This window comes from Cavia porcellus, unplaced genomic scaffold (genome assembly GCF_034190915.1).
Source record: "Cavia porcellus strain 051 isolate PalLab524CR breed Dunkin Hartley unplaced genomic scaffold, mCavPor4.1 scaffold_4, whole genome shotgun sequence".
NCBI lineage: Eukaryota > Metazoa > Chordata > Mammalia > Rodentia > Caviidae > Cavia > Cavia porcellus.
In genome coordinates, this window is record NW_026947487.1 from 51,618,693 (window position 1) to 51,633,725 (window position 15,033).

Here is a 15,033-nt window from a genome sequence, read left to right on the forward strand (position 1 = left end):
TGAAGTATTTGCCGAACTGTTCCCACGCGGATGAGAGCAGGGTTCCAAGCGTCCTGGGGGCATGTAGAATCTCCTCCTCCAGGGCCCATAGCCTGCATGCCTTTCAGGCAGGAGGAAGTCAGTGAGCTGAGCTGGCAGGCACGAGGCCTTCGCTTCACAGAGACAAACAGCTGTGTTCTTCAGGGTACAAAACATAAGGACTTCAGCGACTCATCTTTGTCAAAGGAGGAGCTCCTGGGACAAAGGTTCGGATCCGCATCCCAGGATAAAGCCTTCTCCCTGGAGTGGGCCCAGTGGCCCCCTAGACCCTCACTGTGCACCATTGTTGGGAGCCCGAGATGCCACAAGCCCGCCATCAATGCGGCCCTGCGTCTCAGCCAGCGGGGAGAGCAAAGCAGCTGCTCTTTGGGATTGAATATGCTCCCCTGAAAGCAGAGGACATCTTGTCCCCTGAGAGGACAGAGAGGGCCACACTTCCCGGGCTCCAGTGCAAATGTCCAGGCTTTCCTCCAAGGGACACGCCTGTCCTGCCCCAGGTCCAGCAGCAGGCACCAGGAGTGTGTCTCACTCGAGTCCTGAGTCCACATCACAGGGCATTTTACCCTCAAGTGGTGGCTACCGTGGAAGAGACAGATGATCAGCGTGCAATCTGACCTGTCAGCCTCACAGGCCCCTGGGTGAGTGGCCTGGCTGCTCAGGGCCCCACAGTTCAGCACCGCTTTGTCTGCTCTGGGTTCCGCCCCCGCTGAGCACACAAGACACACCCATGCCTGGGCTCCTCCAGCTCCTTCAGGCTGAGCTCAGGCTCTGGCTGATGACCCTGGGTCGGTCCAAAAGGAGGCCCGTGACTCCAGGAGCAGCACATGGAGTGATCTTCATGGGCTGTAGACATGTGGTGAGTTTGTTCTTGGAAGTCAAGAAGCTTTCACTAACCCCACCCCCACCCCCAGTCTTCTCTCTCTCCCCTTCCTTCCTCTTCTCTCTCTCCAGCAGAGTGACACTACAGGAACAAAGATTCCAGCTTTGAATCTGAAATGACTGTACAATCGCATAATGCTTCCCAGATTGGACCACTACCCCCTGTGATGGCTGTGAGCATCTCCCTGACCTGGAACCCTGTGGGGACAGCACTGAGCTGCATCCCCAGTCTTTCTCTTTAATTTTTATTTGAATTTTGAGACAGCATCTTACTACAATGCTGAGTTTTCCAGGTTGCCTCAAACTTGCAATCTCCCTGCCTCAGCCTCCCAGCATCCTGTGTCCTAACAGCAATGTCTCTTGACCGATTCACTGCTTCAGAATAGTGAGGCAGATTGATAAGTGATCCAGGGACAATTTGATGGATACCCAAACATGCCCCTCTGTTTCAGAGGAGTCCGTAAAGCCCCACCCAGCAAATGAGACCTCCTGTCTCTCCCTGCTCCTCACAGTGTTTCAGCCACAGATTGAAAAATGTTTGTACTCTGATTCCAGCCATGTGTTTACAAGACCATTGTGTATTTTGGTCTTCATCAGAATACAGAGAAACCTGTGCACCACCGCTGTGGCCAGGGATCTGTTCTTTTCTTGATTCCTCTTCAAAAACTGACCACCCCTCTCCTTTGCGTCTCCCCCTGTGTCTAACACACACGGACCTAGGCATGCCAGGGCATGAGTGGGTGGCTACACTTGGCCCAATCCCAGTCCTTTGCAGAAAGAAGGAAACATTGTTAATGGGAAAAAAACCAATCAGACTGTGTCTGAGCTCACCATGACCCTCCCCACACAGGCTCAGACAGTAACTCAGGCAAGCACTCCTTCGGGCTGTGATGTTTATTTAGGATAACAGCATTCTCAGAACACAGATATGGGGACCCGAGCTTGCTCCTAATTGGAAGAGACAATCTTGCCGGCAGGATTGCAGCGTCTCTGACAGAACATGGAAGAGAAAGACAAAGTAGGCAGGACCCGCCTCTGCCACGTCCAGCACGACTGCGTGAATGATTGCTACCCCTTTGCCCGCAAAACAATCCCCTTGTGAAGTTCAGCCTGTGGGTTTGGCTGCAGTGCTGACAGTGTGGATGGACCTGTGCTCAGATCAGTGTGGAGATTTTGCTGCTTCTACTTGGGCATATGTGGTCGATCACCAGCCAAGTCCTCAGGGAGACATGGATCATAAAGCAAGAGCAGGGCACCTCAGAAAGTCACCCCGGTGGCCTGGCCGGCCGCCCCATTACCTGTGCAGATGAAGCTGGAGAGGCCTCCGTAGATAACCTCGTCGTTGTCGGGCAGTATGAACGGACACCTCGTCTGCACCTCCAAACAGTATTGCTTGCAAGGAATTGTCTTTCTGCAGTTAAACTGTGTGACTTCAAAATACTGGGAGCAGAGCCAGGCTTTGTAGACAATCTGAAATTTAAAAAACAAGAGAGAAAGAGAGGAATCAAAATTGTGTAGAGACAGTGATAATTCTGCCTCTGATAAGGGACACGTCGCGGAGAGAAGCATGCCGAGGCCTAGGTGGGTTGGAGCACACCCTGGCTCATAGGAGCATGTTTGCAGCCCAGTGGTTGCAACCTCTGCGATGACAGTCCGAACGTATTTGACTGTGCCCTTACCAGATGCAAGAGATTTCCTGGCGTTTAATTTGATGGAGCTAATGAGGAAAAACAGCAGACTGGAGGAGGATCGGAAGTTCCCCAAACCCGGTGATACAGAAAGTAGAAGTCATCCTGATCCCGCTGATTGGCATTGACTGCCCTGAGAAGTCCCTCCAGTTCCCAAGTTGTAGTGACACAACTTGGACACGAGATGGCGCCAAATCCCTTAGAATGGAGCCTCGGTCAGCATCTCCAGAAAGAAGCAAGAAATGGGATTTCATGTTTATGACTCAAATCAGATGTCCCAGTAATCTCCCCTAAAACCCAGAGAAACTCGGCAGAAATCAGAGACAGCAGTGCACATGCAGTTCTTGCTGTGGGGCGCAGCGGGAGGAGACCCACATGCAGATCCCCAGCCCCCACCTCGGAGAGGCTGAGGGACATCTTTAACAGTTTGGGACTTACGTAACCGAGTGCAATGCGGAAGCAGGATCTTTGGTTTGGGTGACATTCAGGGAAGTCAGCATTGAGACTGTGCGGTAGAGAAATGCGCTGTACCCGTATTCAGATAGAACAAGGCCAATGGCTGCATTGCGGAAAACCAGAATTCAGCTAGTTCTCAGGTCCTGCTGTGGATGCTTCGGCATGCGGGGCCAATGCTACCCGAGTCACACTTGTCCCTCAGGCCCAGATCCACCAGGGCTCACATTAAATGGGCACTGGGAGTCCGCACACATTGGCCGGTGGTCACAGAGTCACACCTGGCTCGGGTCAGATGTGGGTTGTTTTCTAAGCAAATTGCATTTCTCCCATGAGGCTCTCCACACGTGCTTACACCACCAGGGTTCTTATCGGTAACATTGTGCTTGACAGCACAAGTACTGGACATTAGTGGAGAATCTGGAATTTAAATCCATGATCTGCAGAATTACAAAGCTCATGTCCCTAACAATGCTTGGATGTCTAGCCTAAAACTATTTGTTAAAGGTTTGTGAAATTGCAAAGGTGCTCTGGATGAATCCACCGACCACATGGCACCATACATCTTAGTCAAAGTCCGTGGATATATGGAGACTTGCTTTGAGTTTCTATTAACTTTTTGTTGCTTTCATCAAAGTGAAGGTTTATCTTTTGATCAAGAAGCCCCACTGAGGTGAAATGATAACCATGTGAAATTCACGTGTAATTTTAGGCAGCCGATATGATCGTTTCATCAGTGAGACATCAGTGTTCTATAACCACCCATATCTGTTCTTAGGTCTTTTGGGATGTCTTCACATAAAAGTGCACACTGAGAAAGGCAGGGTACAGTAGCCAAGGAGACACCAATAGTTCCTACGGTTTGACATAGAAAGAGGTGGCTTACGTGAGACCACGCAGAGCTGTGGGAGTGGCCCCACCCTGTCCTCCGAAAGAGAAGGCAGCAGCTGGAAGATGTAAAGAGAAAGGGTCTGAACCTGGCTTTGCTCCAAGCGTGGCCTCAGTGTCCTCTGAGATGCCTGGTGGAGTCACCTTTAGCAGATACCAGAGGTAGTTGGGGTTTTGTACGGAGACCGGTCAAACAGTAAAACTGTTGTAGGAAAAGACCAGGTCTCTGGAGAGCTCTGCCTTTCATTATGTGTTTTTCTCTAGAGAAAGTCCTGAGATAATTCTAGAAAATAGTGCACTCTGTCCTCTCGCCTGCTTCTCCTGGACAATTGTGCGATTATTCCAGGTAAAATCGTTTGTGGACACCAAGTCATATCCTGCACCATGAACGCATCTTTAGAGATGCTTTCTTATCTCAGACAATGGGCTATCATGACTGAAGGCCAGGCCTGGTCTGCAGAGTGCTATCAGGCAGGATCTATTTTTCCTCTAAGTCAGCTATTGCTATGGTTCAGGTCTACACTGTCTCCCTCAGGTTCCTATGCATGGAAGTGATTGGAGGAAGGGCGCTGTACCCCTTGGTGGATTTATCCCCTGACGAGGTCCTGGTTGAATGCACTGTTGGGAGGCAGAGCTTGGTGGGAAGAGGTGGCTACCAGGGCCCTGGCCTGGAAAGGCTGTGTTCTTGCCCCAGCTCCTCCCTTCTCTCTCTGCCTCCTGGCGGCCATGGGGTAAGCACCTGCCCTCCACCAGGTCCTTCCGCCGTACTGTTACTGCCTTGGAGCTAACCAAACATGCCTGAACCCTCTGAAACGTAAGCCAAAATAAACCATTGGAACTAAATAAACTGTTATTTAGTTCCAATGGTGGCAAAGTGACTAATTTAATTCTATTTCTTGTACAGCATTTTTATTAAACAGCTAGTAGTGGTGTTAGCTGTGTTCATAAACACTAAGTACAAGTCCTGGAGAGAGGTAGCTGCTGGTTGCTTAGCTACCCATGAAATCACCTGACTTTGCACTGGGTCTCAGTGGATTCCCAGGAATGGGCCCCTGCCCGTCACCTCTGGGACTTTTGAAGACCCAATCAAGAGCTCTCATTTGACAATTACATTATCCATATTATTATTTTTTAAAATTTTAGTTCTTGGTATAAGACATGTCAGAAAGCACTGCAGGAAACTGAACCAAAACAAAATATGAAGTACAAGTAAGAAATGTTTTATTGTTATTTTAGAGATTAAGGCTGAGGAACAAGTTTTATATAACCAAGAGCTTATCATTCATCTACAGAGGCAGACTTGCGGTAAGAGAGGTACAATCTCCCAAGGGCACGCTGGCTGACCATTCCAGAGTTAACAGGAAAAGATTTGCCTGGGAAGTAAGAAGATCCGCTAATCTTAAGAAGATTATGTGAAAAGTAAAATTCCAGCTTACAAAGATCCGGGAGCTGTTGTGCAGATAGGAAAGAACAGCTGACCAGGGACCGGCTACCTGGAGGCCAGCACTGCCCACTCAGACAACCCCCGCAAGATGAGGACCAGGTAAAGATTGGAAGATAGCAACCATACCAAAAGGAAACTGGCAAATCTTAGCCTCAATAACCAAGTGCTTTCCTTCCCGAGGGAGTGCTGAGGTAAAGCTGTCTGTCTTCAGAAGCTCTAGGTTCTCTATAATTGGGAAAATGCATAGATTTAGATATTTCTCATGAAAATACAGACTGACTGGAAATATTGGAAGCTTTCTGAAAAAGGATTGTGGTAAAGTAAGGTGGTTTGTGGTTGCACAGAGTTACAAGAAAAACAAAAAGATGGATTTAAAAAAAGCATAGTATGGGATCTTTCAAACAAAAGCCCACGATGAATAATAAATACGTTTGTTTTATGTCATAAGAATCAACATAGGGAAGGCCAGGAGCTGCAGTCCCCTGGGTGCCGCTCACAGAGCAGGAGCCTTCTCTGTGTTTCTGATCAAACCTTTTAAGACGTTCACAACAGAGGACTCCAGAGCTGCTTTCAAAAGCGGCTTGGATGATGGCATAAATGTGCTCAGAGGGGAATTTGGAGGTGGATTCACGGCCGTGTGTCTTTTGCTATGCTGCATTTATGTCAACATGGATCATTTGTTTCTATCAGTCCTGGTCTTCAGTTCCCCAAAAGCTGCTTCCCTTCAGAGGCATAAGGCACAGTGGAGCCATCGATGGCTGTAGGTAGCAGCAGCTCTGACCCCCGACCTTAGGCCAGTGCACCCCGAGCCTTGGTCTTGCCGGCATCAGGAAAGTGCTCCAGAGGCTAAGAAGTGTACAGGGTGCCCAGAGGACGGGGTTGTGACCAACAAGATGGTTGCTGCCCAAGACAGTGCCCACACACCCATGCCGGGCCTCACCCATTCCTGGTTCTTGACATCTCACTGGGAAACGCCAAGCAAACTGCCTCTAGTCACATTCCCCACAGAAAGCACAATTCCCGTTCCCTTCTTCCCCTCCATGTAACCCTTATCTGTTTTAGAGAGAGATAGTAGATTCAAATGGTGAATATCTGTCACCCGCAGAGGAGAAATAATGTGGTGGGTGCAGTTTGGATTATAAAGAAAAATATCAGATGTTAAAAATGATTGTCATCTTTAAACACAGCGGTGATGTCCCCTGGCCTGTGTGCCTGAGGAAGGACGTGCTGTTCCCATTTGTCCTTCATGGGGTGGGGGGTGGGGGTGTTTTCCTGAGGTCACGTCCCTCAGCGGCAACACTAAGTGGTCTGAGACTGCAGGACTTGGGGAGACGTGTTCGGCCCTGTCCATGACAGCAGCGGCCTGGGGTCACTGCCTGTGCAGCAGAGTGGGTACAGTTTGGGGTCGACACGAGGCTCAGCTCCCTGTCCAGCTGTGGGTGTCTGTCGAAGCTGACTGCACCAACACTGGGTGAGTGGAGACTCTGGGGGAGTTGGGGGAAAAAGAGCAGGGAGTGGCAGGGGTTCAGGCCCCAGAGGCCGAAGGCACAGTACAGGTCTCCTCCAGGGCTTCCTGGAGTCAGTGTCAGGGGCTGTGTTTCTGTGCAGCACCCAGGCGAGTCCCCTCCTCTCTGGAGAATTGCATTTCTGTGGCTGTCCTCCACTTCTACGGATGCTCAGATTGTGCCTGCTGCCACGCATGACCACCGGCCACATCTGAGACCCACAGCCAAGGCACACAGGAGATAGACCTGGCTGGGGACTATGGGCCACTGCATGGCCACTCCACTAACCGGCATCACCGAGGGGAGGTGACAGAACTGTACCATGGAGTCTTTGTGGCCTTCTAAGCAGAGACTGCCCTGTCCTGCATGTATGCAGAGGGGACAAGGGACCTGAGAGTCATCTGCTAATGTGTGTCCTGCACCATGGAGTAAGGAAACCCTGATAGCAGCAGGAGGCCACTATCCCCCTTGTCCTCATCAGTGACCTCTGGGCCCCATGTCTGCAACCTTCTGGCCACTGTGGTGAGACCCAAGTTCCAACCCCACAATTGCCACTGCCCCCAGCATGTCCACCACCGGACACAGGGCCATACTGGCTTGTATGCCTTTTCTTCCTGAGACGCTGGTGCCCCGTGTTGTGCCGTGATCTCTCCTAGCTCCCTGACCTCCTGTGCGCGAACCTTTTCTGCCTTCCAAGAGCTGGAGTCTGTAATTGAGCAGCTGACATAAGACCTCTTCCTCAGGGCCTCGCCAGGGAGCATGCACACTGTCTGTGAATCCAGAACATTCCACTGACGCCACAGGCCTGAAGGTGAATACGGCTCTCTGAGCAGGGCAGGAGCATGGGTTAAGGTTTCCTTGTAAGACAGTTTCCTTGGAATCACACACAGCAGGGCCAGCTTGAAGCAGGCGGCGAGGGGAGCCGGCCGAGGGTCACTCAGGGGGCTCAAGGCGGAGAGCAGAAGCAGGTGTAGGGCTCTGTGTGCACATGGGGAGGATGAGGGATGTCCCATGGGTGGCCATGACAAGGACGATGAGAGAGGATGCCAGTGTGACTGCCAGGTGCGACCAAATGGGCTTTCGTGTACAAAATAGTGATTGATTTAATATACCGCAGGTGCTGGGGCGGTGTGTCACCGAAGCTCTGTCCCAGGTGGAGCCCTGGCCTCCAAATGCCTCCGGCTTCTGCAGAGCTCGGCAAGAGGCCTCTGCTGCTGATCTGTGCGGGGAAAGGTTCTGAACGCTGTTTGTGGTCTTACGAATGCTGCTTGAAATCCTAGGAATTGTTTGTGGATAAGAAGTGAAAACTTTACCTGGAAAAGGATTGATTGCCTGCCACAATCAGAGATGCAACAACCCCATCTGACCGAAAAGTTTGTTTTTCTGGTCCGAGTCTTATACTCTGCTCACTAAACACTGATAGCAGGGACTCATTCTGTTGGAATTGTTTTTTTTTTTTTTTTTTTTTTTTTTTTTTTTTTTTAATTTTAAGAACCAAAACAGAAAATAGGAGGGAAACAATACAGAATTTCAAAAAAAAAATAGCAGGAAATTAACACTAATTCATATAGTACATACTGATATTTTAGAAGTACTTGTTCAGATAATAGATTCATAATATAATTATGTATCTGGTATATATACACATACATATAATGTATATCTATTTACATATAGTCTTTTCCCTTCTTCCTTCTCTCCTTTCCCCTATTCCAGTTGTTCTTTTCTTTTCATAATATCTATTATACCTTTTGAATCTTATTACTCTTTTAGTTTTTCTTACACTAGGGAGACAATGCTATCTTTACAAATGTGAGTTTGATTTATTTCACTTATGAATATGATTTCAAGTTGCCTCCATTTACCTATAAAAGCCTCAAGATTATCCTTCTTTATAGCTGAGTAATGTTCCATTGTATAAAACTACCACATCTTTTTTATCCATGCCGTGGTTGACAGGCATTCGGGCTGTTCCTGGCATCCTTCCTTTACAGACATTAAAGGTTGTCCATTCTTATAAAACAATCAAATGAGCCACTGCAGGGTGCGTACATTGTAAAAACAACTCAAAAATATAAGGTTGTCAGTGACAGAGACTATCATAACCATGGTGTCCACGTGCTGACCTGTGCACCCTACTTCCGAGAAGCCCGGTTTGGTTAAACAGCGATCTCAAACTTCTTACATGGCAAAATAAATCACATACATTGTCAAATTATGCTGCCCAAATTTTTAGAACTTGTGTGAAATATGTAAGGTGATTTTAAAGAATTTTATCTAAGTGACTGGATAAAAATAAAAATCACCAGAAAGGCAAGAGCTTGGTCTGTCTTTGCTCAGCACGGTTCCCCCATGCTGGCATCTGGGCTGGGGTGGGGGTGGGGGGGTCCTTGCCGTGGTTTCATGAGTGAGTGCATGGGTGAGTGGGTGAGTGGAGGCCTCTAGACACGGCCTGCGGCTGAAGCTGAGAGCCCGGCCACACAGCCCGCTGCTCTAGCGAGGACAGTCCATTTGCTGTTGCTGTGTGGTCTTTGGTGGGCTCCCTTTCTGTTATTATTTTAAGGAGGAAACTGAGAGCATCCATTTCCTCTGGGACACTCTTTTTTCCAGGCAGTTGATAAAAACCGGGCTGCACTTTGAGTAAACTGCTGTTATGCTCACTCTGAGCAGCAGCTGGTGGCGAAATGTGTTATTTTTATGGTGTTGTGATTTGGAATTTTCCAGAGTCAAAATAAGATTCCAACATGTAACCGCTGATAATAAACGTGCTGGGATCATTATGTGTTAGTGGTGTTAAGTACGTGTCTGTCTCTCTGTCTCTGTCTCTGTCTCTCTCTGTCTCTCTCTGTCTCTGTCTCTCTCTCTCTCTCTCTCTCTCTCTCTCTGTGTGTGTGTGCTCAGATGGTTTGTGGAAAGTTCTATCAAGGTATATTTCTGGTACTTCATTTTATGTATTATTAAACATTTCACAAAATTGCAGGTACATCATAAATAGGAAACGTTTCTGTATTTTCTCAGTAAACACTGAGATTTAAAATGGTATTCTTTTGACATTTTCAGGTAAAGTAACTGCCCAAGAAACCAGAAAGCACCTACTGTATATTCCAATAATATAATAGATTTCACTCCTGCAAATCAAGGCAAATGGAACAGCGGAAAAGCAGGCCTTTCACCCTCTGCCTGCACCCTTCCTACAGACCAGAGCCAGGGTCTTCACAATGGGCTATACTCACACCATTTCCTACTTTTCCTTTTGGAGACAGAGTCTCACTAAGTCACTGAGTTGCCCAGGAGCCTGTGACCCTCTTGCGTCAGCCTCCTAAGTGCCAAGGTACAAGTGTGTATGACAGCATTGGCCAGCGCCCCCCCCCCGTCACATTTCTGAAGACAGCTTTTAAATCAGCTGAGTGTTCACTGTGCTCCTTTCACTTTCTGCAGTCCTAACCTTGGCAATCAGTAAACCGCCTTGCCTGTCCTTTCCCCATACTTACGTGGGGCATCTTAGGGGGAAATGGGTGCGAGGCTTTTCACGCACTTAACTTTAGGAGGCGACCTATGCTCACGGCCCTTGACCCATCACCCGAATGTCCTGAGAGGCACAACTTCAGGAAAGACGATTTCTGTTTCCCTTGTGCAGAAATGGAAACTATGTTACTCTTAGCCCAACTATTTCACCTTGAGCTCAGTAACCACTGCAAATATATTCTAATATAAAATAACACATTAGCATAACCCTATAATCACCATCATTCCAAACTATACTTAGTGCCATGCATAATCATTAATAGAAAAATTAAGGGCAAATCCAGGGGGCAGCGTCCGAGCAGGCAGTGACTGGTGCACCACTTGGAATGACCAGGCAGTAAGCCACTTTATGCTCTCAGGGAAGCTAGAGAGATGGCACAGAGATCCTGAAATACGCCTACTTTCGGTCAAGAAAGGACGTCTACAACTGTGTAAAGATGCATCATAAAACCTGGATGTTTAATTTTAGGATTTTCTGCTACGAGAATGCAGGTTTATATTTAGTCAATAAAATGTGTCATTGTCTATACTCATCATATTTCCATTTTTGAATATTAGATTTATCTGAGCAATCCAAAGCAACGCTGCTTGGCCAAAAAAAAAAAAAAAAAAAAAAAAAAAAAAGCTAATAAATCTGTATCCATGCTATGTCTTAAAATTTAAAAGTAAAAATTTACCTCCATGTTGAATGAGGAAGCACATTAACATGTTTTTATTCAACTGCAAATAATAGCAGGGTGAAAGCTCTCTGCAGATCAGTAACAATGCTGAGGGCTGGTGGCTGAAAGCCGGTAATGACAGAATTGGTTTTTAGTGGAAAGATCCGAAATTAATCTTGGGCTAATCACCAGACACAACATTAGCAATTAAAATATTATCCCTCTGTAAACAAGATGGTATTTGTAACTAATAAATTGATTTCATAATTCCTCACTAGGAAAGCAATAACAAAGAGAGATCAAATGGAAATAAGAGAAAGTAAACATCAATTTCACATCATGATGACGAAATTTTGGCAATCTTTATTGATCAACCGTGGGGGTGGGCAAGTAGGTATCTAAAGGAAGTAGGTTTTAAAATATCAACACTAAAGCCAAATAACAAGGAGAACTAATTTAAACTTCGCATCACAGGAGATACTGAAAATACAATTCAAAGAATTACTATTTCCCTTAAATTTGCCTGGAATACACACACACACACACACACACACACACACACACGCACACACACATAAACACACTGACACACAGCAATGCACACACACAGACATGATTTTCATTTGTCCAGGTTCGGTTTCCATTACCGCATCTCACAAAGCCTCTTCCCGTTTCCCTTCACTGTCACTGAAAATGGACTTTATCTGTCGGGTGGAAATAAACACACAGGCATGACCTACAGCTGGCCACACAGCAAGTTTCCTAATATTTTTCTCTACTGTGCTATCTTAAAACTATCCACAAAGGCTGGTTTTTTTTTTTTTTTTTTTTTTTTTTTTTCTCATTGAGCTTTAAGCAAGACACTTGGTGGAAGTGACTTTCTGGACTCTCAACACAAGCAAAAGGGCTGCCTGGCCTCGGGCAGAAGACCGTGGGCAGCCAGCAGAAAGGGCAGAAGCAGGCTGCATGTTGAGGGAAGAAGTCAGGAAAGAACAACCGAGAGCTTGAATTCACTTTTATATTTTCTCGTATAAGAATAAAAATGTTAATTATACGTTTACTTGAATGTGTAAGTTCTCTGATAGAAATTGTTTCTTTTACAATGGAAAATTACTCAATAGTTCATTTCCTTCCCATAGTACAAGTGTAATAAAAATTGCTCAGAACAAATCCTTATTCAGTGGAGAATAAAGTGAGGAGATGCCAAAAGGTAACATTTTGAAGGTTCAATTGTACAGATCTGCAGCCTGCAGAAAACCAGCAAGCATCTCCTGACGTTTCCTAACCGCAGTCCAGATGAAACAGTAGAAATGATGCTTGGGACAATGGATGATGTCAAATCTTACAACTTCGACAAGCTGAGAAAACCAGAGTACCAAAAATGAGCTGTTCTCAAACTGCAACGTCAATTCCATTCTTTAAACAGACTGGGAAAATGGTTGCTAACATAGCCCCTTCACACCGCAGGGAAATGCAGCTCAGAAGGTCTAAGCCCTGACTCAGGTGTACGAGCAGAGCCATAGAGCAAGACTCAAAACCCAGGCCATGGCTGAAGCCCGGGGGCCACATCCTTGGCCACATGACCCCCGTGACTGCAGGTAGGTTGCATTTACAGAAGCTGAGGTGCAGTCACACAATGCATGAAGTATCGCACCCACTCGTCACCAGGTATGTCGGCTATGCACATTCTCAGGCTAGGCTTACTTCACAGGACTTCCTCTTGGAGGAGGCAGAAACAAACTTTCTTTGAGACTGGGGTGACCCTTGCTAACAGTTCTCTCCCTGTTGAAGTCCAGATTCAGATCCTTCTCTGCCATTTCATAAAATGTAAACGTAAAGTGCTCCTCTCCTTTCTTTGTCCCTGTGTGTCGCTTTTCCAGTACTTTTGGAGAGGGGATAGTGTGACCATTCTCAGTCACACCAGGGAGAGCCCTGCTGCTAGCTCTGATCCCTCCAGCCTTGTTTGCTGGGCAGAGACCATCGCAGGACCCACTTTCAGAAAACTTTGGTTTTCTCCTTGAAAATGCCGATTTTTCCCCTGCAGGACTTGGTGACAGTAGCACACTGGTGCCCCTGCAAAGCCTTTCACGTCCTGCCTTGTACCTTCATCCATCTCATGCTCTTGGTGGGTCTGAATACTGCAAGCTGCAAAGGTTGCTGAAGACATACCATAAGCATCAATCAAAGACAACTTCTGGTAAATGCTGTGTTTGTAGAAGGGTTTTTCTAGCACCCAAGCAGTGATGAGAGAGAATTCAGAGGTTTCAGTGATATCTTCTTGATAATTGCAACACGTTAAAATTTTGGCAAAGTTTTTCTAAAGCATCTTCTCCATTCACAACCCAGGATGGTATTGCACTGGTGATTTTCCAGTCTTGATGTACCAGACAAGAAGCAAGGCACGAATAATTCAACCCACACTCCCCCCAGCGGGCCAGTTTTGCCTGATGAGATTGACAAGTGAGTGAAAAGGAATTCACAAGGAAGGAACAAAGCCTTCAAGTGGAAAACCTCCAGCATTTAGGAGCTGTGCTGGGTGGGCAGGGTACACTTATTTGCATTTAGCTTATTTATTGAGTTTCTGTTAGTAATATTGATTTCACATAGTTTTAGCAAGGACAAAATAGCCATACATACATGAAGGAAAAGACAACATAATTAAGCTCAACAAGACTTTGCAAATGATAACATATTTCATAATGTGAGCCTTAATGCATAACACACAGGAATAGAACTAATGAAACCACCTCTGAATCAATTTATTCTTGACACCAGGGTCTACCAAGTATCTGCCACATGAAAACCTTAACCAGATACACTGGCCAAGGAACGCTGTCCTTGTGGGTCCATTTGCATTTATTATTTAGTTTAGACAAACAGTAATATCGACACAGATTAACCTGCAACAGGGTCAATGGCAGCTGCTATCTATCGTAGTCTATTTTGGAAAAGTATGTGAAGAAATTAATCAGGCATGGACACAGCTAGCACGGGTCTACCTTGACGGTCTCTTTATTGGTAACTGGCCAGTGTCATGCGGTAACATCAGCCCTACCTGCATTCAGAGAGGTAGTGGGGTAGCAAGTACTCAACATTTGCAAAATAGGAAATCAGAGAAATCAGGAGGCTTATTAGCACAGAGAAAAGAGGCTGAGAGGTTAAATCCATAGTTTTCCTGGACAATCCACCTGATATAGAACATTCAGGATGTATTGTATCCCAAATATATGCACAAAAATAACCCTATACTTCGGAGTTATTTATATTGCTTCTTGGAACAACACCAAACTCTTACATAAATTGAAGGGTTTGAGTGACTTTTGGTTGATGAGGCATTTGCTTGTCTGCACGCCAAGACCTGCATTTCAAATATTAAAGAACCTGCTGGAAATTGATTATCTTCAATGGTCTAAGCTGAGTGGCTTTATACGCCACTGGGATGTTTTATGGAATTTTCTGGTACTGCTTTGCTCTTACTTTTCTGTGTAACAGCATTCCAACCAGAGATCTTTCAGGTAAAATATAAATCACAGTTCAGGCACCTGCACTCAAGTCTTTGGCAGCACTAACACACCCAGGGGAGCACATTCATTTTGGGGTCCACTTAACATTTTTAACATGGAGGTGCATCGAGTGAGTGTCATGCATTAGTAATCAAGATGAGCACCAGTGGTGATGATGTCCTGCTGGGCAGAGGCTCTTGGGCTGGACACTGTCTACTTAAGTACGGAGAAATTTCTCTTCTGTCACACCTGTGTTGGAGCACTGGGGACCATGCCTCACGCTGAGGCTACCCAACACCTGCAGTCTAATTAGGCCCTTGAAATCGGTGTGGATTTTAAAAGGGCTTCTACAACTGTAATCATGCATCAGGGGCTGCCCTGGGCTCAGCTGCTAACCTTTCCATCGCCCCGCTCAAGAGCACAGGCCAGGCGTCCATGGGAGAGGCGGAG

General features: G+C 46.6%; 1 protein-coding gene across 4 annotated transcripts in view; it reads right to left on the reverse strand.

Annotated features, from left to right (window-relative positions):
* Window positions 1-15,033, reverse strand: part of Nalf1 (NALCN channel auxiliary factor 1) — a 543,379-nt gene that overhangs the window by 19,424 nt on the left and 508,922 nt on the right. For all 4 annotated transcript variants that reach the window (XM_063247015.1, XM_063247016.1, XM_063247013.1 and 1 more), the window contains one exon: window positions 2,217-2,388. In XM_063247015.1, the coding sequence (XP_063103085.1) occupies window positions 2,217-2,388 (172 nt within the window). The remainder of the gene's footprint in view (window positions 1-2,216; window positions 2,389-15,033) is intronic.